Source organism: Astatotilapia calliptera, chromosome 6 (assembly GCF_964374335.1).
Source record: "Astatotilapia calliptera chromosome 6, fAstCal68.1, whole genome shotgun sequence".
In the NCBI taxonomy this organism is placed as follows: domain Eukaryota; kingdom Metazoa; phylum Chordata; class Actinopteri; order Cichliformes; family Cichlidae; genus Astatotilapia; species Astatotilapia calliptera.
In genome coordinates, this window is record NC_137427.1 from 31,812,457 (window position 1) to 31,839,943 (window position 27,487).

The 27,487-nt window shown below is 40.9% G+C and overlaps 1 protein-coding gene across 1 annotated transcript; it reads left to right on the plus strand.

The window, feature by feature from the left end:
* Window positions 1-3,608: 3,608 nt before the first annotated feature.
* gtf3c1 (general transcription factor IIIC subunit 1) lies at window positions 3,609-26,719 on the plus strand. The gene is made up of 39 exons (XM_026171653.2): window positions 3,609-4,059; window positions 5,711-5,920; window positions 6,598-6,774; window positions 6,891-7,034; window positions 7,299-7,398; window positions 7,480-7,603; window positions 8,034-8,213; window positions 9,019-9,134; window positions 10,332-10,384; window positions 10,491-10,882; window positions 11,009-11,077; window positions 12,215-12,452; window positions 12,532-12,685; window positions 12,875-12,978; window positions 14,013-14,104; window positions 14,459-14,833; window positions 14,978-15,123; window positions 15,708-15,805; window positions 15,904-16,000; window positions 16,211-16,394; window positions 16,484-16,580; window positions 17,095-17,227; window positions 17,317-17,404; window positions 17,508-17,569; window positions 18,124-18,232; window positions 18,315-18,457; window positions 18,551-18,693; window positions 18,767-18,851; window positions 18,946-19,058; window positions 19,145-19,204; window positions 19,287-19,380; window positions 19,904-20,076; window positions 20,892-21,500; window positions 21,819-21,961; window positions 22,862-22,966; window positions 23,056-23,345; window positions 24,195-24,748; window positions 24,835-25,018; window positions 26,320-26,719. The coding sequence occupies exons 1-39, from the start codon at window positions 3,839-3,841 to the stop codon at window positions 26,515-26,517; spliced, it is 6,657 nt and encodes a 2,218-aa protein (XP_026027438.2). The 5' UTR covers window positions 3,609-3,838; the 3' UTR covers window positions 26,518-26,719.
* Window positions 26,720-27,487: the final 768 nt, after the last annotated feature.

Here is a 27,487-nt window from a genome sequence, read left to right on the forward strand (position 1 = left end):
TTTATGTGCAAACTGCTTTTGGCCCTCTGATATATTTTGCATCTGTTTTATTAGAAAGAGCACCCAGGGACAGTTGAATGACTACATTGAGTTGTTTCTTGTGATTTATGATTTGATGGACAAGAACAAATAACTGCATCTGTTGCGTTGTTGATTTGTGTGAAACACAGTGCCTTTAACCTTTCAAAAATGTGTTTATTGAAACCAATCCATGCTTTTTATTATTAGTTTTAATCATCACTCAGTCCCATTTGTATTTTTAGCTGCAGTCATGCTATTTCTATTTCTTCTGTTCTGATCAACCCTCTGCTGTAAATATGTACATTATCATTTCATACGTGTCTTCAGACCTGCACCACATGTCCATGGTGTTTTCTGTTTTGTTTTTTTCCAACGCCAAGATGTCACTGTGCTGGTTCCACTTGTACATTTCTTTTAAAAGGGTACTTCATAATAAAGATGTTGAATAAATTCATCAACTTTATTTTTGAGGTTAAATGTATTTTATATGGCTTTCTCTTTTTGCTTTAAACTAAAAGTCTTAACTTTCAGATGCATTGCACTTGTACACCACTGCAGTTTGGAGTTTGTTTGGCTTCTGCATTTATGTGATAGCTGTAGCTGGTGATGAAAAACACTAAAATATTCAGGCAGCCTTTAACAATCACACATACACTCATGAGCCACTTCATTAGATAAATTTATTGTGAAATGAAATCAGTATTTTGAGTATACATACAGCATATTTACACGTGTGTGTGTGTGCGTGTGTGTGTGCGTGTGTGTATAGACTCTGTATAAGGGCTGCATGTACGTACACTCGCTAGCTTCTGCAATAGGTATACCTTACTACTATTAGTGTGGACCCCTTTTAACTGTCTTAATACTTCATGGCACAGATTCAACAAGTTTCTGGAAGCATTGCTCAGAGATTTTGGTCCATATTTACATGATAGCATCACACAGTTGCTGCACATTCGTGATGTGATGTCCCAGAGGTTGGGCTGACATCTGGTGACTGTGGATATCATTTGAGTACAGTGAACTCACTGTCATGTTCATGAAACCAGTTTGAGATGATTTGAGCTTTGCGACATGGTGCGCTATCCATAAAGGGATTAACATGGTCATCAACAATACTCAGGTAAGCTGTGGCATTTCCCCACACTCTTACTCCACCACTAGCAGCCTGCCTTACTGATACAAGGAAGTTTGGATCTGTGCTGTCATGTTGTTTATACCAAATTCTGACATCACTACCCAAATATTGCAGCTGAAACTGAGACTCATCAGACTAGACAACATTTTTCAAACTCCTTTGGTATTTCAAACGCCCCACTTTGGTGGGAATGGGCAAATTGTAAGCCTCAGCTGACAGGGCCAGTGTGGTCTTCTGCTGCTTTAACCCATCTGCTTCAAGGTTCGCTGTGTTCCACATTCAGAGATGCTTTTCTTCTGGATATTTTCTTCTTTTTCAGATCATTAAATCACCTTTCTTCCTTGTTCTGATGCTCAGTTTGAACTTCCGCAGGTTATCTTGACATGTCTGCATGCACTAAGTTTCTGCCATGTGATTGGCTAATTAGACACTGTATTTGTGTTAATGAGAAGTTAACCTCCTCGGACCTGGCGTCCACATATGTGGACATCACATTTTTGGTTATTTAGACCCAAATACTAAATTTTGCTCTACAAGGGCCTGATATCCACTTAGAAGGACATTATACTGCGACCGTTCTATCGAAATTTTAAACGAATACCCGCATTTGTGGCTCTTATTTTTCTTAGAAACAAAAATTGGGTAAAAAAAATAAAGCTGGTAATTCTTTGTTTTTACATTCACTGGGCCCCACCCAATATGCCCAAATATCAAAGAAAAATTAAAAATGCATGCTGTGGAAGAGTTCGGGTCTTGGCAGGTTAAACAGCTCTAATTAATAAAGTCGGGCCTGATTTATTTTAAGCCAAGAATTGAATGTCTTTATATCAGTTATAGCTTTGTTCACTAGTGTATGATATATAAAATGTCCTCCTAGAAGCAAATATTGATCCTTCGCTTGGCAATGTCTACAGGCACTTATTTAGCTTAACTAATTGAAACACTATCTAAGAAAATGTAATTTAGCATGATTTCAATAATCATACATGTCTCCAATATCAATACTTGTTCCATCAGGGGGTGTGGGTGTAAATGTATATAACTTTCTGTTGCATATAGTTAATGTACTCAGCATCTTACCAAATGTCATGTACCATCCACTTCGCTTTCATGTCCACAGGTGTCACATGTGACGCACTGTCTTCAGCAGCAGATGGAGTTAGGTCCCCATGACCTAAAAAGGAAAAGGAGAATTGCTGGACAAACTTAATTAGATTATGTCAGGTTTGAAAAAAAAAAAAATTAAGTCAGATAAATTCAACAGATTTAAGTCACATAAAACAGCAGGATAGCAGCACGGTGGTTAGCACTGTTGCCACACAGCAAGAAGGTCCTGAGTTCAATTCCACCATCAGGCCGGGGTCTTTCTGTGTGGAGTTTGCATGTTCTCCCCGTGTTTGCGTGGGTTCCCTCCGGGTACTCCGGCTTCCTCCCACAGTCCAAAGACATGCAGCTTGTGGGGATAGGTTAATTGGATAATCCAGATTGCCACTAGGTGTGAATGTGAGTGTGAATGGTTGTCTGTCCCTGTGTGTTGGCCCTGCGACAGACTGGCGACCTGTCCAGGGTGTACCCCGCCTCTCGCCCTATGACAGCTGGGATAGGCTCCAGCGCCCCCCGCGACCCTGAAAAGGATAAGCGGAAGCGAATGGATGGATGGATGGGAAGTCACACAAAACACTTAAATAAAAAATATTTATAAATATATTTAAAAACAGCAAGTTAAGGAAAAAGGTTGTAAGTTAAGTTGACAGAAACCCCCCAAATATACCACCGTCGTTTGTCGCGCTGTCTCAAATGAATAAACTCTTATGCTTGACTGGTACATATTTATTATTATTATTTTCGAGTAATCGGCTCAGAGTATTGTGTTGTAAAGAGATAACCTTTCCACTGAATAGAAGGTCAATTTATAGCAATTACAAAAAGTAATAAAACAATGGCCATTTAATATTGGTGTAACAAACTGCAGCGGTTACTCAGCAACTTAAAAACAAAGTGACTGCTGAAAGAGTGTATATTCAAAGAAAAGCATGATTAATATGCTGATTAATATGCAGACATCCGCTGGGAAGGGTTGTGAAGCAGGCAGAAATTTGTTTCAAGGCGTTCAAATCTGGAAACTGTCCAACTGGGTGAGAGGACAATATAGGTTCAATTATGGCTAATATACAATATACCTCAAAATTTACTAGCACCAGTACTTAAAAAGGCGGCGGGGGGAATATAATGCCAGGGCTCAACATAAAACCAGAATAATTTTTAAATGGGAACATAATTGTAAAATTTTCACTTTCCTGTAAAGCAAATATGTTTTCGAGTTATTCTATTTTAAAAAATTTTTTTCAAAATATGCCAGTGCGTCGATGAAGCTCATTCAGAAAGTGTACCTGTACGCCCCCTGGTGGATTTCATTTTCCCCCAACTAATCACGCAACGTGAGGTCAAAGTTTAAATATGACGCAGGAACGTACACGGACACAAAGTAGCTGGAAGACGTAGTAGAAGTAAGAAGTAATGCTTTCTAAATCAATCTTTTTATTTATTCTGCCACTAACACAGATATCTGAGCCCGCGAGCTCTCCGGTCACATCCCGTGACTTTACGAGTCTATAGCGCGCGCACAGACTGCAGGATAGTTGCCGGTGAGCTAGCATGTTAGCTAGCCAATAGCACGGAATGGATCTGCTGAGTATAGTTGTGGATGAAGTGGCTCTGGAAGGGCTGGACGGGATAACCATTCCGACTTTGTGGATACGACTGGAAGACAGGCAGCCCGGGTTTCCCCTCAAGCTCGACGACTGCACCAAGGAGCTCATCTGGAAGTCACTGGTCATCAACAGCGACCTGTTGTTTTACGAGCTCCCGGAGGAGAGAGACGATGTCGTGCTGACCGACAGGTGACGTTCTCATCCTCACAGATATCATAAGGAATCTCACAGTTTTAACACAGTTAAAACAAACGGCAGGCTTCCACACAACAAGTAAATCAATCCTCAGATTTGTCACGATGGTTCACAGACAGGCGGAACAATTATTTTCTGAGTGGGGCTGTTGTTTTCCTACACTTTAACACTCTTGCACTTTATGTACTCCATCTTAAACCCTGCAGTAAACCAGATTGTGATGCACTTAATAATCCTCTGTGTGCATCTGTGTTAGAAAATCTCCCACTGTAAATTTCTCAAGCCTTTGTTGTCATCCTCCATTGATTTCTTTTGTTCGACCAAAAGAAAAAGATTAGTCATCTTAACCTCATCAGTGACTCCTGAGATTTTAGTGACCTGAAACATCAGCTGGATAGCACTGGTGGTAATGGACTGATCCTTTAAAAACAACATTTAGCTGTGCGCCCTTTACCTAAAAGCAAGTATACCAGGAATGTCAAAGTCATTTTGCACCATTGATCGCATCCAATCCATGCTGATCTTAAGTGAGCCGAAGCAGTGAAATTCTTTTTTCTGTTGTTGTAAAGAAGTGTAATTACACATTTAATCCCTGAGATATCTTAATATAAGAACAAAAGTGCAATTTGAACAGTATAACTCAGTTTTCCTTCATTGTAAGAAATTAATTGCACAGGCTGTCCTGTAATTATAACATGGAAACTCTCCAAAAGTTGATTCTGTTCATCTGGACGTAGCGTTTTCTGGGAGAAACGTTTCGTCACGCATCCAGTGACTTCTTCAGTCTCAGCTGACTGCAGGTTTCCCCAATCTTATAAACAGTACATTTGCATAATGACTGAAACCAGCCCACTGAAGGAACGATGGGCTGGGAGGTCAGTTCCTTAATCACAATTATGCAAATTCTCATGACCATTGATCAACAACCACTGACCAAAACCCATTGATCAAAACCCACTGATCAAAGACCACTGATCAATGGCCATGAGTACCATTCACAGAGAGTTGGGGAATGGCTGCAATCACAGCATTGTAAGATGGCGAAAGATGTATAACATGGAAAATTGTTGTTAATTGACAGAATGTCTTTTCTTTCTTTCTTTCTTTCTTTCTTTCTTTCTTTCTTTCTTGAACTGTGAACCTACTGTAGAAATAATAAATTTCTGCATTAGTTTTAAAACAAGAACTTTCTGTTCTTCATTCATCTGTTTCTTATTTACCTTGGTGCTGTATGAATTTCCATGGTGAAGGTGATTATCAGTAGGAAAACCTGTAAAACTCAAAACATCCAAGGTTTATGCCTTCCCTGCTTTGAAGATGTCCAGTGGGCCAAATTTGAATCTTTTGTGGGCCTATTCTGGTCCTCGAGCCTTTTGTTTGACAACTCTGATGTAAACTCTTTTTGTGGACATCCTAACAAAAGTTTTGGACTTTCCTAATGCTCTTCTGGTTGAACAGAAGTGAATTCTTTTGTTTTTATTAGTGTAAATATTGATAGTTATTAATATTACACCCTAGTTTGTAGAGGTAGTAGTAGTTCTAAGAGCATTTTTCTTTCAGGGTCAAGTTTACCATTGAAATTTAATGCAATAAATGTGTTATTTTGCCATCTCCTTATGTTTGGAGTTGCTCTTGTTTCTTTCAGGTTTAAGGACATTGATGCAGAGACAGGCATCGAAGTGACTGACAGCTTTACGGACACTCCCAAAGACATCTACCCCATCGACGTTGTCGAAAACAAGGATGGGATTCAGGGCTCGTGTGCCTTCTTCAAAACAAGGAAAGACGTCACAAAGCAAGTCCGCTCCAAGTCCCCGCTGACCCCATTGGTCAGCTTGAGCGAGGCTTTGGAAAGGTTTGTAGAGATGCGCTGATACTGACAAAACCCTACCTGGAATTAAATCTGGTTAAATATGCTGCTTATTGAAGATTTCTCATACAATGTCACATGCACAGTGCTTCAGAGTTGCCTGCTATATTGGATGTGATTAATAATACCGGTTGCTAGTGGTTGGCGTTGTGTGACATCAGAGGTGCTGTTTCAAAAACCTCCTATTGATTGTTTTGGTTGCTATTAGATTTCCTAGTGACAAGTGGTTGCCATAGGGGCAACAACTGGTCTGCAGGCCTGCATGACTGGGACATTGGCAATGATTTTCCTGCAGCAACCACTCCCAACCTGTTGGAGAATACAAATTTTTCCAGATGACTGGTGGTTGCTAGATGGTTGCAGTCAGGACCTAAGTGGCAGAAAAGTTAGCAACACATGGTTATGCCTACAAAACATCAATAAAATGCAATTTTTAAAATAGTGTTTATGAAAGCTGCTCGTGTTAACCATGAAACTATCTATGCAGGATGGTGAGATTTTTAGTGAGGGATGTTGGATGTTTCATACCCCCCCCCCCCCCCCCCCCCCCCCCCCGTGATGATTAACATGCTCTGTGGAATTAGCAGATGTATTTGTCCTTTATTGTGCTTTCAAAGTCTTTCAGTAACATATTCTCCACTTCTCTCTCTCTTCCTTCTAAGATACGGGAGAAAGCTGGTTGTCGTGGCATCACAGTGTCTGCGATATCGTGCCCTGATTGGCAGCGAGAGCGATCCTGATGTAAAACTCGGCAGCGACTCTTACTGCGTGCTGGAGAGAGTGGGCCGAGCACGATGGCAAGGGGAGCTGCAGAGGGATCTACATGGAGGCTCTTTCAAGTAGGAGACACTTAAACCCACCTTTCGCACGGTTCCATCACTGTTCTGTGTTTCCTTTACAGACCGGCTTGCACTCAGGTGTCCTCCTTCTAACAGTCAGTGTTGTGTTTGAGCAGGGTGGATGCCCGAAAGTTTCACTACTTCAGAAAGTCTCTTGTCCGATACCAGTTGGTCACCATGCAGTCCTACGTCAGGCGAATGAAGACCGGACAGCAGCAGCACTCCATCCTTCTGCTGCTCAAACGCTTCCATGTAAACAGGTATGTTTGTGCTCTGTGTTTCACATTTTATCTCATCAAAAGCAGAAACGGGAATGGTTGGTTTAGCATCATCAGTGAAAAAGAAAAGCATGAAATAAAACATGGTCTGTCCTTGGACCCTCAGTTGAGAGTCTGTCTTATGCACGTCACCTCTGCAATAAAGATACCACCTAAATCTGTGCACGGTTTTTGCAGCTTTAAAATTTAGGTGCATCCATCTGTGTGTTGGCTTTATCACATCTGCTTCCTGTTTTTGTCTTTCAGGAGGACCAAGTATGATATACTGATGGAAGTCACGTCCAACTTTCTCCAGCAGTGTCCGAATCAGTTTTCCACAGTCATCATGCTCAGAGAACAGCTTGTTGTGAGTATCCCTCTAAGTTTCTGTCGCCCCTGTCTGTCTAGCCTTCTGCTTGTGGTAGAAAGTTGTCTGTTTTTCTCGTAGAACGTGGACGACAGGACTTACTTGCGTCTATTCAAGTACATGCGAGCGTCCAAGTTGATCGAGTTTTGCCGATTCCCTTTGGAGGAGTTGGACCCCAGCGCTGGACCCCGCACCAACAAAAATGGTAATGCAACACTGAAAAACCACATAAGCCTCACAGTGCATGAGTGCACCACAACATATGCTTGATTTGGATATTAATGACCTATCAGAAAGACAAGAAATCAGACACAAATTGCTTATGACTCAACTGCTTCTTGATATAATCAACGTCTTATTTGTCCTTCATGTGCAGTTTACAGAGTTGCTGCTTCTGTGTGTTTAGTTTCTCAAATATTTTGATGTATATGCACACGTTTTTGCCTGGCCTTCAGTGCCTGGCAAAAGTCGTCATTCCATGTTTAGTGGTGAGGTAAAAAACAACTCTGTCACTGCTTGACTTTCTAAAGTAAAGAGCCATGAAGAAGTGATTTTGGAGTATTCGAAATTAGTTTTTGTTGGTGCGTTACTAAAATTTAAACATAAAAGAGTACACTGCTTTACTTATTTCTCAGGCTCCAAAGTGACTGTTCGCTGTGTGAGGCTGTTAAAGCCATACATAAAGAAGGGTGTGGCTGAGGAAGATGACGATGACGATGAAGACGAGGATGATGATGGTGGAGCAGGAAGAGGGGGTTTGCTTACAGAGGGCCGGATCATGGAGAAGGACCTGTTAACACAGGCCTATCACATCAGTATGTTTGATCTTTTCCTTAAGTTAAGAAACAAAAGAAAAATGAAGTCTTGATGCTTTTACTGGTGAAAGCTAACACTTCCATAAACACAGCGATATTTTTCTGTCTGTGCTCCAAACCGTTGCATGAAGGTGCAGATGTTTGAGCGTGATCACAGCTGTACTGAGCCAACAGCAAAGGGCTTTTACCCCATTTAGCTCTTTTTAACTCGTTGATTTTACTACAACAGTTAAAATCTCATGCAATATTTAATATTGCCTTCCTTCTTTGCGAAGTTCTTTTTTTAAAATTTTTTTAAGGTTTCTGCGATAAAATAAGATTTAATTTTTACGGGGGATTGAAACCTCGGTTTCCATGGTGACATTCACCACATTGAACCATGCTTTCAGTGTCCAAAGCTGCAGAGGACTAATTCTCCTTCAGGCCTTTTTCCTTACATTATAAATTGTTACTACTTAATTTGTTATTAATAGTTTGATTTTGTGCTAAAGCGTAATCTTCTCGTGAAATGTACAATATCATTCTTATGTCATCTCTTTCCATGAAGACAGTGAGGTGTAAATAAGGCAACAAATATTGTTGTTTCTGAAGTTCATCACTAGTCCTCATAACTCAAGAAAGTGCAGCAGGACAGTTAATAACAGACTGCAGTTCTCTGCACTCTCTAATGAAGGCTGCATTTTACCTTCAAATCACTTTGTTTCTGTTCAGTCTCACAGGAAGTTGTTTGTCTTGCTCGTAATCAGCTGAACACTCGAGTGTTGTGTTAACTGTAGCCTTTTGTCTTTTTTCTCTTGTAATGCAGTACTATCCTCTGGCACTAAGGGCATCCCCCAGCGTGATATTGCATTCAGACTGAACGTCAGCAAATTGGAAGCTCGCATGCTCTGGCGAAGGCTAGAGAAAGATGGGTTGATCAAGGTGACGTCTGGGCACATGCTTTTATTCTTTCTTTCTTTTTGCCCTTCTCTTAAAAAAAGATCGAGGCTAAAAATAGAAAAAGCAGTACTGATGACCAGGATAGCTTATTTGGAGGTATACTCAATTGTCAGATGTGTTTCGGCTTCCCACCCACACGACCAGAGGTCAGCCGCCACAAACAACGTCCTTCCTAACGCTATTATTAATGGCACATGTGCTGACGATCAGATACCCACTTGAAAGTTTATTTGGTGTCAAATTGGAGGATTGCATATTTATTTAAATGGAATTTTTTTTTCCTTTTTATTGGTATTATTTTTTTATTTGTGGTGAGCTACAAACTGTAAATCCCCAAGTTTTCCCAAAATTCTGCACCTAATCTTGCCTCTGGTGCTCTCTGATTTGGCCTTTAGTGCCATCAGCAGTTTCTAATTGCCCTTATTATTATCTGCTTGATAGATTGATACAGTTTTTATTTATTTTTAAAAATGTATATATTTATGGTGCTAGAATTGTCCCTGCTTAACCTCTAATTCTTCTGCCGTTGTTTCTCTGACACGCGAAAGGTCGTCGGTTCACAAGTGAGAGGAAGCACAGGCATTAGGAACCCACCCTGGGCTGTAAAATCTGTGCCAAATTAAATATGCAGGTCCATGTTCTGAAGCAACTCCTTGGGAGCAGCCGAAATTATCGGTTACAACCTTTTTATATCAGCTCTTCTCGCCCTCATGAACGGCAAATGCCAAACCTGACATCACAACTGCCAGCCCAGGATCATTTCTGCTTGTCATCCAAAGAGTAGCAGCTGCTCTGAGCCCTTTTCGAATGATGCCCCACCCTGTCTCTGAGTCAGAGGACAGCCACCCACTGGAGAAAACTCTTTTCTGCCACTGGTATCCATGATCTCATTCTTGATTCAAACGAGGAACAAAAATTACAAACTGAATATCGCATCGTTTTCAATAAAACTTGCAAGTACTGACTGCGATCATAAACTCATCAGGAAATTGTTTAATGAGGTCATAGATCTATAAGCCGGCACTTCAGCATTGTCTTGACTTTTCATACCAGGAAATGATATGCCGCAGCAATCTACCAAAGCAGTGGGTCGTTTAGTGTTGCTTAGTTTTGTTTTACATTGTAAATTTCTGTTTTTCACTTGTGTGTGTGTGTGTGTGTGTGTGCCTCGCTCTGTAGGGATTCATGGAAGATGAGGGTCGGCAGAGGACTACAAAATTCATCAGCCATAAGTTTGTAACCCTAAATGCATAAATTATACCTTTAAATTCTTATTTTCGCGCCACTTTGCACTAAATCCTGCCGTTAAAAATATCTTTTGCTCACATCTTTTGGCAGGTGTGTCGGCAGTAGCAATCAACTCCAGCTGTTTGCTAAAGAGCAGGAGCGGCAGATGCTGCTCTTTTCTTCCGCACCTCAAACGTCAAGTGCAGAACCGACCTCCCCTAAAACGCCGTCATCGTCAAAGGCGCCAGTGAAAGGAAGCTCCAGAACTCCTGAAGCCAAGAAGAATAAAAAAGAAGTTAAGGGAAGAAGCAAAGAGGCAGAGGAAGGGGGGCAGACATCTGAAGACGGGAAAGGAAATTCAAGAGAGGAAGGGCTGGATGGAAATGAAAGTAAAGTGAGGGAAAACTCAGGAGCCAGGAGAAAGACAACAGGGGAAAAGGGCAGCATGACAGCAGAGCACACTCAGCCTGACGTTCCTGTCATGCAGAGTGCACCAGCTGAGTGTGAGCAGTCATTACACCTTTGCTGATTTCAGAATAGATACTAAATCTCTATAAGGTAAAATCCACATCATAACCTCTTAATGTTGATGAGTTGTTTTTTTTTTTTTTTTTTTTGGAACCTCTCAGGTGAAACTTCAGTGTGCAGCAAACCTGCGACTCACGGGACACCCGACTCGGTGTCTGGTGCTGTGACAGGTAATTCCCACATTTTAACCCGAAGAGCTCTGACTGTAGATTAAAATAAAGTAAAAAATGTTTTTGTATATTTTCTAGTTGGAGAAAGATCAAACTAATACTTATTTACAAACGCGTGCATTTGAATTAAAACTTAAAACATCGAGTAAATATTCATTTCGATTTCGATTTGCTTTGCTGTCTGCGTATAGTTACTGGCAACCACTGGTCACACCTCCTTGCGATCACTTTGATTGTTAGCAGGTTTCTCCACTAGTTTCCGTGGAAGACGCTGACTTGTCTGCAAACACAAACTCAACAAGCATCTGTAATTGGAAATTATAGCAAACATGGTGATCTGCTAACAAGCAGACTGAAGACTGAAGCCTAAAGTGGATTTTACCAGGGTTTTTTGTTTGATTGTTTTTGTTACCCAAATCCAGGTAAAGCGGTCTGAGATTGTTCCAAATGAGCCACAGGGTGGCGATGAAATCAATAAAGAATAACAGTATAGATGAAAAAAGTTTGTAGACGTTAAAGCAGAAGCAGAATTTCACTATAAAGCTGAAAGAAGGTGACAGAAGGTGCAGTCAGGTGATCCAGTTTTAAGAAATTGTTTGGGCTCTTCTGTGCTCCTGCTATTATAATGCATTTATTTTCAATGTGCTTATGTATGCATAATTACAACATTCCTTATAGAGAAATGTAGTCACAGTTATGAAAGTGTAAAAATATGCATCTGATGGCGTAGTGTCAAAAGCAGGAGAAACACATTCTCTGAGTGCAGACGTGGATTAATGTTCAACACACATGGAGACAGCTGGGGTCACCAACTGTTAGTTCAGGACATTTTTCAAGTATTTTCTATTTACATGTGAGGTTGGGCTTTAAAACCAGCCTAAGGAATTTTTTTGTTGGGTGATTCAGAAAGTCCTGCTCAGGTGCGCTTTGGACAATTGGTGCAGAAACCTAGCTAACAAAGAAAAGTGCCACCAGTTTATTTATAGCCCTAAAAAACCAAACATCTGCCAAATTGTAATTTCTCCTTTTATGGCTTTTCTTTGTTTGTTACTGAAATAACTTTGATAGTTTTCTTTGGGATGATGATGTCATGTCGGGCATTATGTGCCCGTGAAATTTCCTTTCTCTCCTACAAAGCTCCGGTTGAGGAAAAGGAAGAAACCAGTTCAACTGATGCCAGCTCTTTGCATCAAAGTGAGACACCAAATGCAGCTGATAATGCGGCACCCATCACAGTGGTCGTTAAAAGTATTCCCTCTCCAAAAAAAGCCAGCGTAACTCGGGAGAGGTCTCACGAGACGTACCGCCTGCTAAGGAGGAAGAACTTGATAGTTGAGGCTGTCTGCAACTTAAGAATCATAGAAGGTCTTTTCCAGTAAGTTTGTCTGAAATGGCAATAGTTCAAGTTCAAAGTGTTTTTGATGCACGGTAAGAGCGTGCTGTGCTTTCCACAGGCTGCAGAAGATGATCAATGATGATGAGAAACAGGACGGTGTCAGTTCAAAGTGCTGCAAGAAGACTATCGTACGTCTCGTCCACTGTCTCGCTAGAGAAGGCTTGCTTAAAATATACACGACCACTGTTGTACAGGATGGGATGACAAGGAAGGTACGTGAACACATCACATCTGCTCTGCCTTTCTATACAGGCAAGATGGGAGTTTTATGGAGTCATATATAAAGTCTCAACAACAACAACAACAACAACCTTTATTTATAGAGCACATTAAAAGCCTAGGCATACCAAAGTGCTTTACAAAAAAAAAAAAAATGTGTGTGTCTGTTGTTGCACCTGTAGGTTGAAATGATTGTTCATCCGTCCATTCAGCCCAACAATGACCGAGTCAAACAGGTTATTGAGCAGGTCCGATTCAGAATTTCCAGCTCTTCAGCAGTGTTACGGTGAGCACATAATCAAAGATAAGTCACATTTTTAAAAAAACAAAAACAACAGGATGTTTGAGCTGTCCTAATGTCTTACGTGACCCCTCCATTTAAAAAAAATATTTTACTAGGAAAATGGAAAGTAGTGGCAGTGCTTTATTAAAACAGGTGTCAGTGTGTTTCTGAACAATGATGAGATTGGATGATCACTGATCATTAGTCCAGCAATTTTGAAGAGATCCCCATCACCACAGGCTCAAATGCTGCCTCAAAAAATGTTAAATTTAGATCCATCACTCCATCAGACCTGTTGCCACTGATTCTCAGTCCAGTTCGTGTGTAATTTGGCATATCTTAGTCTTCCCGCCTTTTCCCTTTGACCTTTTCCCCCTTAAACGTCTACTTGGGGTAACCCTCATTTTTCTTTTGTCCTCCACTTGTCCATTTTTTAAAAATTATTTTAGGACATGCTGCACACCAAGCCGAGGTATTTTCAGCTAACACTCTACAAGGTGACTCTCAAAAACACCATTTAATGGCTGTGAAACTGAGGAAAGTGGTGTTTCTCATAGATACAACTAAAAAAGAAATTGTGTTTTTTGTCTAAATATAACTTAAAATTGGTTCTTTGCTAATTTATCTGTTATGTGTAGACACAACACAGGTTCATCCCTTGAGTTTGATGCCTTGTTTATCCTTGAGTGTTAAGAGTAAATGAGCAAAAAGGCAGCCAATGTCTAAAGGAAAACTTTGAAAGATCCATTTTACCATATTCAGAAAGTCTGGAGAACAATGGAAGCAAAATGCAAAGAAATATCGTCTCACTTAAGACTTTTGCACAGTACTCAGTGCCTTTACTGTTACCTGGTGTTTGTTGACATGTGAAGAGATTTAAATGGACTTCTGATCTTGGTAATGATCACTCGGCCTGCCTGATTGCTGTGTTTATGTATTCAGATCTTTCTATACCAGAATGTGAACTTCTGTGTTGTCTTCTGTGTTTCACTGGCTTATGCCTGTTGTGCCCCCGGTATTCTTCTTCTGTCCCTCAGCCATGCTGAAGACAGAGCCAGAGAACAAGAGAAGGAGGCTGACAAAAAGAAAGCAATTATCGATGATGACCCGGACTTCAAGCCCACAAGAGGTTGTTTTTTGATTTTATACCACAACAAAAAGACAACTTTAATTTCCCACAGATTTCTATTCCCAAGAACAGAAATGAGCAAAAACGAATAGTTTCTCCCAGTGGGTCAATCATGTGATTCAAGCTCTATATCAAACTGGCAGAATAAACATTATTTTCATGATTTCCTTAATACTCTTCTAACAAGTGAATGATGGTCATCAGATGGTCAAAAATAAGAAGAGACTAAAAACATTTTTAAATTCAGTAAATTGAGCAGGCGTGCTAAGATCATGCTGTTGTGTATACTAAATCAGATCTGTCTCCAGTAAATGTTTGACTCACTTTTTTATTATTATTATTATTTTTAAATAGTTCCAGGGTTGAGTAAGACTTATGGCTTCCAGCCTAAAATGCATCGTCTACGCATGATGCATACCTTCCTCTGGTACCTGATCTATGGGCATCCGCTCCGACACAACTGTAGCAGCTCTGATTCAACCAGTCAATCATCAAGCGGCGCAGACGGCTCCGATCCTGCTGCCAAACCCGCAGACAGCAAAGCACAACAGGATCTGAAAGAAGCAGAAAGCTCTACACCTGCAGACAGACCAACACCGTTGTCTGACAGTGTTGGCACCGGATGTGACGGCCGGAAAAGTGCAGACTCCAGCTTATCTAACATGGAAGTGGCATCTGGTGATGAAGGAGAGGAGCAAAAAGATAGTTACTCTCAGTCTGACATGAAAGGTGAGACAGCCTCATGTATACTTGCATTTCTAATGAAAATGTAATTTGGATTGCTTGTTTCTGTCTACAGGGGTGTGGAAGTTTTGCATTTTCCCAGCTAATGTTCTTGGTTCCCCTTTTTTATTTCCTGTGTGACACTGATAGTCTATCTCGATGAAGACTCCTGGAAGAGATTCATCCCTCCTGTCCGTGTTCACGAGGAGTACAGCAGCGGCTGGGCGATGGTGGGCGACCTGCTCCTCTGTTTGCCTCTTTCTGTTTTTGTGCAAATTATTCAAGTTACTTATAAGGTGAGTGTGAAGCTTTGTTTTTGGGGGAAAAAAGGCCATGCAGTTCATTGGCTAGTGTGGAGTGGAAAATATGTTTTCTCTGAAAAGATGAACGGGTCAACTTTGTGGCAGATATGTGCAGATTTTCTCAGTTTGAACTCATTTTGTAGCAGATGTAGTGCAATGTTTAGGTATTTGTGGATCAGTTACCTTAATACTGTGTAAATACTAAAAAATGTGCTCACATATTTTAAAAGCATCCGTCTTTCAGTTTTCTCTGAGTTTCAAGTGGCAAACATCAGCCCTGTTATTGTTTTTTGAGATGCACTATATGGACGGTAGTATAGTTCTTGTGCTGATGTTAATGCCAGAGGAGGGTTGGAGCTCTGCGCTTACTGAGTCTGCAGAGTGCTGGTGATGTTTACACACTGTGCATCTCAGACTTGGCTAAACTCCAGTTTGGGACTTTATGTGGTCTGCTGCTTCATGGCTGAGATGCTGTGCTCCTAAATACACTTGTACCACTACAGTGCCATGCATAAATTCAGTGAGCTCTTTAGAACGACCCATTCTTTTGAGTTAACACTGCTAACTTGTGCCCACAGGTGGAAGGACTGGAGGAATATCTCAATGATCCTGTAAAGCAACATCATCTGGTGAGAGCGCTGCCTGCACGAATGAGAAGACGGCTGCTTTATAAACGGTGATTTTCATTCTGTCCTCTCGGTAACACGCCACATCTGGGACCTGAAAGTGAGCATTTATGGACTATTTTTTTTATTTTTTATTTTTTTATTTTAGGAAGTACATCTTTGTATTTCATGAAAACCTGCTAAAGTTGGTCTACATGGGTCTTCTGCAGTTTGGTCCAATTGAGAAGTTCATGGAGAAAGACCAGGTACACAAAACCTTAAAACAGTAAAGTACGTGTAAGCGTACGAGGACTATTAAAAGGAATACAAGCACATGTTTTTGATTTTTAAGGTTTTTTCTAAGGTTGTAAAAATTGCTTGATCTTCACAAAAATCTTACTTATCAATGACTGTAAATGTAGCTGCTCAGGAGCATTTTTATGCATTAATATGTCTTTATCCATTCAATCATCCAGGTGTTTGTGTATCTTAAACGTAATGCTACTATTGTTGACACCACCAACACCGAGCCTCACTACTGGCTGGTCACAGAGTGCCTTGAAAAACCGTTTGAAAGGCGCCCTTACGTTTTCAACACTGCTGATGACCTGGAAAAGTACTGGTTTGACCTGATGTGCGTCTGCCTCAACACACCACTGGGTACGTACATACATGACCATAAAACGCACGCACTGCTCTGGCAATTATTCAAATAATAATATGTCCCTGTTTGAAAATGTTCTTTTTAGGGGTAGTTCGTTGTAAGAGGAACACCACTGATGAGGAAACGACTCCTTCTTTTGTGCAAGAACGCCACGTTTTCGCAGGAATGGCGTACCTGCTAAAGTACGTGTGTAATGATTTCTCTCCCTCTGGCTGCAAGGGAGGAAAAAACGATATGAAGGTTCCTGGCTGTCGCCGAGTGAAATCGGTTTTAAAGAGGGTGCTGCATCATAAATCGCATTGTGACTTATTAAAGTAAAAGTTGTGCCTTACCACAGCAGCCAACTTTGAAGGCAAAAGAAATGTAGTTTTACTTCACTACTTGGTGAGTAGTTTGCGAGTGTTTGCAGACAAGTTGGCAGCTTCCATGCAAACTATTGAGCTGCTAACAACCGTATACCACTTTACAACCAGCTTCACACTAGCGACTCCCGGCAGCCACTTGTCAGCCAGTCAGAGAGCACCCATTTTTCTGTGTGGCTGGGTTCTTATTCACTGTGCTTCTTTTCTTCCATTTCTCATTTTCAATTAAAGCTGACTAACTCGAGCAGTTACAGTACTACAGTAGCACAGAAACCTTTCATACACAGTGTTTTAAAGTCATGCTGATGAATGTGCATCTGTCAAACACACACAGGGGCAGTACTGAAGTGTGTGATGACGGATTGATACCAGGAGACGGTAAAGGAGCAGGAGGACTGGACTCTGAATTTTTTGGTCATCTTAAACGCAACTGGTTTTGGACCAATCAGCTGCTTTCTGTTAACATGGTACAAACACAGTATGCAATACAGACAGTCATGTGCATGTTGAATGCATGCTGGCATTTTTGACATATTGGGGTTTTTTTGTTTTTAAGAGGCAATCTGGTTTAGAGGCACAGGACAACAAAACCAGACTAAAGAGCCTCCTGAGTAAAGATGCTCTCAGATTTGCGCTTAAAGCTGGTGAGTTTTTTTTTTTTTCTTTTGTCCACTTCATGTGATCAGCTATGTCACATCTGCTCCTGGAGCTTTTAACATTTATATTAACCACAAATCTCTACAACAGGAGGTACAGCGACACCGCGTTATGTCACATCCAAGCGGCCAGCGAGGGCAGAAAAAGTTCAGGTATGGGATTTTCTATCTAACTCTAACATATGCTCATCTTCCAGTTTGTTATGTCTATTAAATAAGTTCAAAGCTACTCAACAGCCCTGCATTAAATCCTGCCTGCAGAAAATGAACAATGTTCAGAGGTTTTCTTTTCCGACATACAATTTGAGGAAGCTGTTGAACAGTGGGGGTGTTTCTGGTCTTCAGCCACGTCTTAATAGTAATGGGATGTGCAGAAGAATAGAAACGCTGTTGCAGCAGTGCAACATTTGGTCTAATAATCTAGTACGTCACAACGCTAACAGAAACTAATAATTCTAACTTTGTGGAAGAAGCTTTTAAGCAGGTATGTTTAATTAAGCTCAAATTGAGAGTACAATCATAATGTGGGCCTTTATTATATAATAAACAACATAATTATTTACCTGCTCATTCTTTGTCCAGTATTGTAACTATCCAAAGGCAGTAATGGTGTTGTTTCTTTTTATTTAATTACTGGTCAGTGCTCAAAGACATCTATTTAGACTGTCTAGAGGTTATTGTTTGTATTCTTATTCACTGATAACCAGGTGGGAATAGAACCAGCATCCAGAAACCAGCGGGTGGTTGGAGGAAAGGGGCAGAAGAGGAAGAGAACCAAGAAAGATGTTGTCAAAGTTCCACGCAAGAAGAAAAAAGGTACAAAGTGTCCATCTTAACCTAAAAATGAATGCATGTGTCTGCTGGATGTGAGGAAAAACACGTGTTTTCATAATCAAAGAGCCCAAGAAACGCACTCCTGCACACGATGAGACGGACCACCAGGCTTTGAAACGGATGACCAGACAAAGAGTCAACTGGACTGTACAGGAAGACTCACTGGTGATGCTCTGCTGTGTGGCTGCAGACCTGCTCAACAGCAAGGTACGCACAGAAATTCAATCATCTTTTTAAATTTTACAGCTTCTCGCACGTACTTCCTCCAAAACGTGCTGCACGTTACGTCATGTGTTGCAGTTAAAAAGGCAGTTTGTACCTCACTGTGTGGTGAGAGACCTGCTCCACGCAGAGTTTGAGATATCATCGGATAAAACGTCAGTTGCCGTTGGACGTCGCTCAAGATACATCCTGAAAAATCCTCAGACACTTCTGAACTACAGGTGAGTGCAGATAGCAAAGAAACACATACTTTTAAATCCAGTCATTCGTGAAACTCGTGGAATTTTGCTGCAGGATCTGCCTGGCTGAAGTGTACCAGGACAAGTCGCTGATGAGTCTTTTGGAGAAGGAGAAACCTGCTGATCCCGAAAAACCAGAGGTATGTGTTTGCCGTTCTTTTTATTTCCATTTTCTGTATTTTTATTTATTTAAGTGAATTGAAAGTGTAATATTTCTGTCTGTGCTTTTTTTAGGATTGTGCCAAAGTGTTCTCAGAGTATATCCGGCTGCTCAGACAGAAGTTCAGCACAATTGTCAATGCTCATGATTTGATCATCCCTGACACCAAACAGCAGCTCTTCTCGAGGTAAAAAGCTGGAAGATTGATGTGCTGACATACAATATGTAGCTAAGTGTAAAGCTAACAAGTGTTTGTTGTTTTTTTTTAAACAGGTTTAAGGTTTCTGCAATAGACAGCGGGAAAAAGCTCCCATACAAAGACACTTTGAACAGGTAAGGTTATCTAAGATTTTTACATTAGAATATGAATGTTTATGGCAGTAAGTGATTGTTTGTTTGTGTGTCTCCACTGCAGCACAGATGACATTCATTCTGTAGTGTTACATAACTTGATCCAGAGCACTCTGGCCATGACCAACAATCAAATGAAAACCTCCAGATCCTTTCAGGTACAGCCAACCTTCAGTTTTAGTCCTTTTTTCCATAAAATCTCCCTTTAACCTCCTAGGACCTGGCGTCCACATATGTGGACATCACATTTTGGGTTATTTAGACCAAAATACTCAATTTTACTCTACAAGGGCCTGATATCCACTTAGAAGGACATTATACTGCCACTGTTCTATCGAAATTTTAAACGAAAATCCTCATATGTGGCTCTCATTTTTCTTAGAAACAAAAAAAAGGTAAAAAAAAAATCTGGTAATTCTTTGTTTTTTACATTCATCAAGTGCCAATCAGCCCAAATATCAAAGAGAAATTAAAAATGCATACTTTGGAAGAGTTCGGGTCTTAGGAGGTTAACTAAGTTTATCTGTAAAGAATGTTTTTTTTTTTTATTCATGTCTTCAAACAAAAAAATCATTAAAAAGTGTAATCAAGCTTTATATAGGATTAAATTCCCTTAATAAGTAGATCTGTGTCATGTTTTAAGGCTCAGTCCTTTGATTATTTGTCTCACTTCTGTCGTAGATCTTCCACTTGTACAGTCAGTATGACCAGGAGCTTCTGTGCAAAGTCTTCATACAGTGCAGGACGAGGGGTCTGGTCAACCGCCGGCGTATCAGCCAGCAGTTTGGGCCGAAGAAGAACCGAGCGCTGCCCATCCTGCCCATGTCCTACCAGCTGTCCCAGTCCTACTTCAGGTACGCGACCAATTGAGAAATGATACGCTCGCACGCATCACTGAAACAACACTTGATCCTGGTAGCTGGTCGGGAGTGAACGTCCTGCACTACAGAGAACGGAGTGGGAATGTTTTACTAACTGTTTCATTACCATGGTAACCCACGGCTCCTCCTCTGTCTTCCACATGTTATTTGCTCCACTGTTTGCTCATCAAAAGTGGCGAGGTATTGAAAAAAAACCTACATTATAACTAATGGACACTTTCCAAATGTACTGTATGTCTGAATGAATGAGTTGATTAATTAGCTGGAATAGAGCTGTAGCCACTTTCACCTAAGTAGCACTCATAAGTAGGACTTATAGGTGATTTTTGTAACTGCTAGAACTCGTCTAGAAACCTGGACGTCTTTCGTTTTTTTAAATTTGTCACACAAAAGCTGCTTTCATGACAAATAGTTATGTGCACTATGTTATGGTAAGTACCCTTTAGGAAGGGGTGCCCCTGGGATCAGCGTAGCTTCCAGCCCTTTGTTTCTGTTTGCATTTGACTGCTTACAGGAAATCCAGAGTGATTCATTACCCAGTTGTGTCCGGTGTCAGGCCCTTTTTATTATATGGTGGATTCCTAGAAACAAGTGAAGATGGTAAAGCTTCAAGATATTCACCTAAAGCTAGCAAGCGTGGTTGATAAGCTGCATCCATAAACTGTACAGGTGGATACAGAATAATAAAAATAAAATAAAAATCCAGTAGTCCAGTATGTGAATTCTTCCTGCACTACTTACTGCCCCCTGAAGTTTTTCACCACCCCTCTCCCTCTCCTTCCTTATAGGTGTTTTTCATGGCGTTTTCCTCATTCCCTGTGCACCGATTCCTTCCGCTTCTTAAGGAGTCTAATTGACAATGGCACGCATGATGACAGGCCCATCATCACACTCTACAACGAAACTGAGTACAGGTCACAGAATGGAGAGGAAGTGCTGGAGACAAAAACAGGCTCCAAAAGTAAAGAACATGGAGGAAAGGAAGCTGACAGACCAGCGAGTGAGCCGGAAAGGGCAAAAGATGTCACCACAAAGGAAGGAGATGACAACCAAGGTGAAATTAAAGGAGACGAGAGTATAAAGGACGCTGACACGAACAATGAGAAAACTGATGTTTCGAGCAAGCCGGACGAGCAGAAAAAGCCTGACGACAGCTCCACATCTGGATCTGGTGAAGAGGCTCCAGGAGTGTCGGCCACGTCAAACACGGTACCTCCAGCTTCAGACGAGCCTCCAGATGTGTCGGACATGCTCAAGTTCTCTCTCCAGTCCCCGGGTGGAGCCTGCCTAGTCTCGCTCAGCCTGATGTCTCTAGGACTGCTGAATGTGTACGCCTCCATACCTAAACAGATGGTGGTGGTGGACAGCAACCTGGTGGACAAGGATGTAGTGAAGAGGTGAGGCATAAGGATTCAGCACCGTAATGACTTTCATACAGTTTCAAAGCATCTCAGGCAAAGATATGTACATCATCTTTCACACATGAAATGTTGCTTGAAGTGTTAATAAACAACAGCAGGTTGAAAGTGTAGTAGTGACAACACATTGAAGTAAAAGCAAAATCAGAAAGTAGTTTTTATTATTAAGTTGTACAGATATATCCCGTTTTTAGCTAGAAGGAACTGTACAGTGGGCTCTCATGAAGCTTACAAACAGAAAACATAAAAAAATTATTTGTAGCCCGATTTACAAAAGTCACAATCTTTTCTTTTCAGTATGGCAGAACTAGTAGAAGAAGAAGAGGAGGATGACGATGATGGTGACGATTACGATGGGAAAAAAAGGCAACAAGTGAAGGCACAAAAAGCTTCGCACACCAAGTACTTAATGATGCGAGGATATTGCACCCCGGGCATCGGTAAAGCTTTAGAAACCTTTTACTGTGTAATAATACCTGGTGGATGATTGAACGGAAAGTTTGTTGGATTGATTGAACAATTTGTCAGCAAACTTCCAAAACAGTTTTGTAGCAAGTGGCAAGCAGTTTATGTCAGTGCATTTTGTTCTAAAACAGTTTACACACTCTTCAGTGAAGTTCCTGCCATATTTGGAGAAACTGTTTTATTTATATAGCACCAAATCAGAGCAACAGTCGCTGTGCTTTATTGTAAAGACCCGACAGTAATAGAAATAGAAAGCTTAATATTCAAATGACCATTTATGAGCAAGCACTTAGCGACAGTGGGAGGGAAAAACTTCCTTATACAGGAAGAAGCCTCCAGCACAACAGCTGTCTGTTGGAGGGACAGCCGTCTGCTGTGACTGGTTGGGGGTGAGGGAACAAAGACATGACAAAAAGACACACACCAGAGATTAATAATAACAAATGATTAAATACAGAGTGGTGTCTAAACACATAGTGAGTGAAGAAGACAGTATAACTAAAGGAGGGTTCAGGGTCACATGATCTATGCCTAACTGTAAGTCTTAAGAGAGGTGAGGTAGGTAGGTGGCTTATAATTTATGCACAAAGGTGGAAAAGTTTTGTGATCGTTGAGCCGTTTCATTGTTTTGTAAACAATTATAACTCGATCAAGAATCTTCTTAGAAAATCTTCGGAGAAACAACCTCCAGCCAAAGCTGGTCCCGTCTGTCTTTCACACACTCATGGACAGCAGTCGCTAGCATTGTGTTTATTAGCAGCAGTCCTGCAGTAGCATCAGTTGATTGCTAGTAATATAATTTGTAGGTGTTTTCTGTGTTAAGAAGATTAAAGGATGTTGCATTTCTATTTATGTTTGTTCTTCTCTTTTTCTAGTAAAAGTGCGCAACCTAAACACCAATGATAGCATTGTGATGGAGTCGTGTATTATGAGGTTGCAGCTGCGCAACACGCCCGCTCACAGCCTGTTCAGTGAAGAGAGTAAGAGCCACCGCATTTTAGACTTTTATTTTTGAACACCAAACTCCGTTTGTATAAAATCCTTTATTTTCTGTTTCCTTCATTTTTAGACTTTGCACCTCTGGACTTGACAAAATGTGGTCCATCCCTTCTGCCCTCCAACCTCACCTCCTTCGTCCGTTCAGCCTCCTTTTCTCCACCCAGTGTGGAGGAGTGTTACAGGCGCTTTGTAAATCAAAAGGGATACACCCCGCGGGACATTGAAGCGTGCACTCAGATCATGAGGAGCTTAGATGAAGCTGGTGAAAGAGGTTGGGATGCTTATGACTTTCTCGAGGCTCACGCGAACCTGCTGGAGCGGCAGTCTGGACGCAGCAGGAAGCTGCAGCAGTACATGGAGGTAAAAATCAAAATCTAAACGCAACATCCTTATGTGAAGGGTGAAGAAAACAGATTTGGTGTCTAAGTTATGTTACGATGTGTTTTCTGCATCGTTTTAATTTATTTCCTGCTACAGGATCTTCGTCATCGTTCTTATGACTCTTTAAGGATTTCTCCCTTTGTTTGCGTGTCTGCACTGCAGGAACTGAAAAATGACAAGTCCTCAGGATGTTTTAAAATTCTAGGCATTACTGCTTTCATTGTGCTTCAATGGGAAATCGACACTGTAGCGATGTCATAAATGCAAACCCCATGGAACTACATGTCGTTCAGCACCATCAGTTCATTCTGTGCACTACTTTTTCACCAGTTTTTGAATTTATTAGTGAGAGAATAACAATCATTCTCTCAGTATAAGGAATAGTAGTCATAGTATAATATAAAGATTCCCAAATGCCAGCAAATTCCTCGAGTTGAAACTATCTGAATAGAAGCAAATATGTTTTTCCTGAAAAAAAAAATGACCGGAACAAAAAGTCTATAAACTGGCACCGGGACACGGTTATTACACATAATGCACCAGCATAAATGTGGGCAATAACATCAGACACTAGGTAGGTAGGGAATAGGTTATGTTGTATGTCTCTACTAGGATTCCCCACAGGAGCCTAAGCCAGGCTTTACATCACGCACCTCTTTCCAATGATGAAAGCCACAGCAGCTCATTCAGTTTCTTTAGTCTGTTCTAATTTTCTTGATATGTAGTTGAAATGTTATACAACACTGAAGCTGCAATAATTACAGAGGAATCACCTTGTAAAAAGTATTAAAAATGGCAGTGACTCATAGCAACATGTTTGTGTTCTAGGAGTTGGAAGAAGAAGGCCAGGTGGTAAAAGTTGGGAGTCTCAGTGTCCGCTGGGTGCTCATGAAGCTCGCTGGACCATGGCTTCTTACTGTCAGCTCCAAGCACTGGTCTCAGTCATCCACTGCGTCACACCCGTTTTTGGAGAAGAAGCAAACCATCCCCTTTATACGGAAGCGGTGCAGCCGCGAATTCCAAGTGGAGAAGGAAGAACCACCGGCGAAAAGATTGGCTGTGGATAGAGAGGACGTCGCTGACAAAGAGGATGTGGACGGAGTGCCGAGTAACCAAGAAACAAATGAGGAGAAACAGCTGGAACAACTGGAACGGCCGATGGAGAGGGCAGATGAATCGAGGGGAGACCAGTTGTTGTTATTGGAGGAGGAGGGAGGAAAGCAGATACAGGAGGAGGAAAAACAGGCTGCAGAAAGGAAGAAGACGACGGACGCAGAGAGAAGACAAGATAACAGGAAAGAGCAGAGGTTGAGAAGAGGAAGGAAAGAGGATGAGAACAACGATGAGGCGTGCTCTTCCTCCACAGGCCCCGATACTGATGCGTGAGTACCAAATTTAATCATACCAAGGTTTTCGTTTTTCCCTTCATCAATATTCCAAGTTTCATCTCTCTCCTTTTTGCATCCAGTGAAACCAGCTTCATCAGCCGGCCCTGGCGCTTGGTTGATGGTAAGGTGAACCGGCAGGTGTGTAAGGGCATGCTGGAAGCTGTTCTCTACCACATCATGTCTCAGCCCGGCCTGACACACCAGGCGCTGGTAGAGCATTACAAAGATTTGCTGCAGCCAGTGGCAGTTCAGGATCTTGTGCAGGTATTCCAGTCTAGTAGTTGTTACTTCATCTCTTAGTTTTTTATTTTTTCGTTTAAGTGTATCAACATTTCATACACACAAACACTAGAAATCTAAATCTAAAGGATCTAAAGATAAAATAGACTTTCCATTATTTGAGCACTTGGGTCATACACGTCCAATATTCAGTCTCCCTTCTGACCTCTATCAGCTCCTTTAGCAGGTAAATGCTTTCTATAGTGACAGTTTGTTGCTGGGCTGAGCAAGTGCACTGATGAGAGTAGTGAAAATGAACCAGTCAGCCTTATAGCGGCACTAAATCCATGCTTAAATGTTAAAAATATGCCTGTATCTTTGAATAGCAGACGCAACACGATTGCTGTGTAAAACGTGATTTTAAAAATAGGAAGCAATGATTTGCAAATCTCATAAACCCAGATTTTATTCACACAATAAAAGGTATCAAATGTTTAAAGTTGTGAAATAGATCAAGTCTCAGAAAAGTTGTTTGCTGCCGTTTAGCGTCTGAGGAGACCGACTGCTGGACTTTTGGGAGAGGATGTTTTCCCATTCTTGTCCGATGGAGGATTCTAGCCGCTCAGCAGTCCTGGCTTTTTTTATTGCATTTTTGGTTCCATGCTCTAAATGTTTTCAGTTGTTGAGAAGGCTGGGTTGTAGGCAGGACAGTTCAGCACTTGGACTCTTCTGCTATGAAGCCATACTGGTCTGCAGTGTAGTGTCTTACTGAAATATGCAAGATCTTCCCTGAAAAAGACGTGATGCTGAACATTCTCAATTGTTCCACAATTTGTAGACACCGTTATTTTTGCAGATTGTGAACCTCTTCCTGTCCTTACGTCTGAGAAACTCTGAGCGTCTCTAAGATGCTCTTCTTTTATCCAGTCATGTTACTGACTTGTTGCCCATTAACCTAATTAGCTGGAAGTAGTTTATGAGATTTGTAAATTGCAGCATCCCAACTTTTGGGGGGCAGTATACACAACATGAAAAATGACAACTATAAAAGTTACCACAAGTTTGATGAGGGCAAAGGAAGAAATTCTTAAAACGTGGTACATCCCAGGATAACTAGTTTTTACACATTAGCACTCTTTAGCTTGTCACAGTTTTAGCATTGCTATAAAAGAGCTGTCTTTCCTTATTTTTTGTCCTATAGATAATGTGCCCATATTAAACATGTTCAAAGTTTGAGATGACAAGTTCCGCAACTTTGTTAAGAATACCCGTGAGCCAAAATGCATCAAAGACAAAAATTGACCCTTTTTATGGTTGTGTTTTTACTCTTTTTGTCTCTTCCACAGGCACTTATCGAACTGGGCTGTGTGACGAAGAAAACTCTGGCTAAAAGTCCTAAACCCTCACTGTTCACTCGTCCTGCACAGCAAAGAAAAAGCGAGAGAGAACCAGACATAGTGATGTATGAGCCCACCATCAGCTGCTGCCTGCGACTCTGTCGAGTGTTGCCCAACGAGCGAACCTGGAACTGTTGTATACCCTGAAAAGTGTTTGCTAAACTTCTTTTAGATCTCCAAGGACTGAGAAAATATTGACACAATGATCAAGCCTTTGAGAGCTAAGTGAGGATATTTTAAAAATTTGATCAGGTTGTTTGTATTTCTTTTGGGAAAGTTTTTTTTTGTGTTCAGCTTTTGTGTACTCTAACTTATAATTCTTAATAAAAACCCATAAGTCTTCTTAAAACTTGTATTTATTAGTTAATCACGTTTTTGTCATTTTCTCTGAAACATGCAAAAGCTGTGTTTACACTTATGTATACAGTATGCAGGTCTTAAAGGTTAAAATCAGCTTTGTAAAGTCTTATGAGAGAAACGCACTCGGTGTACTCTATTTTTTACTTTATTTAGTAATAAATTTAGATTCTTTACATTACAAGTTTTTTCTACATGATAAAGGTGTGAAATCACAGAAAATGTGTGCGCTCACTGCCCACACTGTCCCATATTTCCCATATTTTTTATAGTACAATGGAAAACAAGAGATTTTCTGTCATTTAATTGTTTATCAATTACTTAGATTCTTTGGTGTTGCGTGAATGACTCTGGGGGAAGTCTTTCATGCAAAAAAATGGTATGTCTGATATCTGTTTGCTGAGGAGTCATCTTTTTGTCAGGTTTTCATGGCTCCTGTTGTTGGACCCATTCATTCACTCATGTTCTCTCTATAGCCTGATTGGGTACCTTCAAAGTGTATCAAGAGATTGGTGTAGTGGAGCGAGGTTGTTTCTAGCTGCAGAAGACTAGTAATGCGAGTAGTGTTTACAGAACGGGCAGATATCTGGAAAAGGGCGAAAACACCAGCACACTCTAATGAAAAGCACTTTAATAACTGTTTTATTACAGGATAAGAAGGTGGAGATGTTTTAGCAATAAGCTGTCATTAGGATATTTTAAGACAATCACAATATATAAAAGCCAGGTGAGAGTGCAATATGAAAACCAGAGCTCTAAG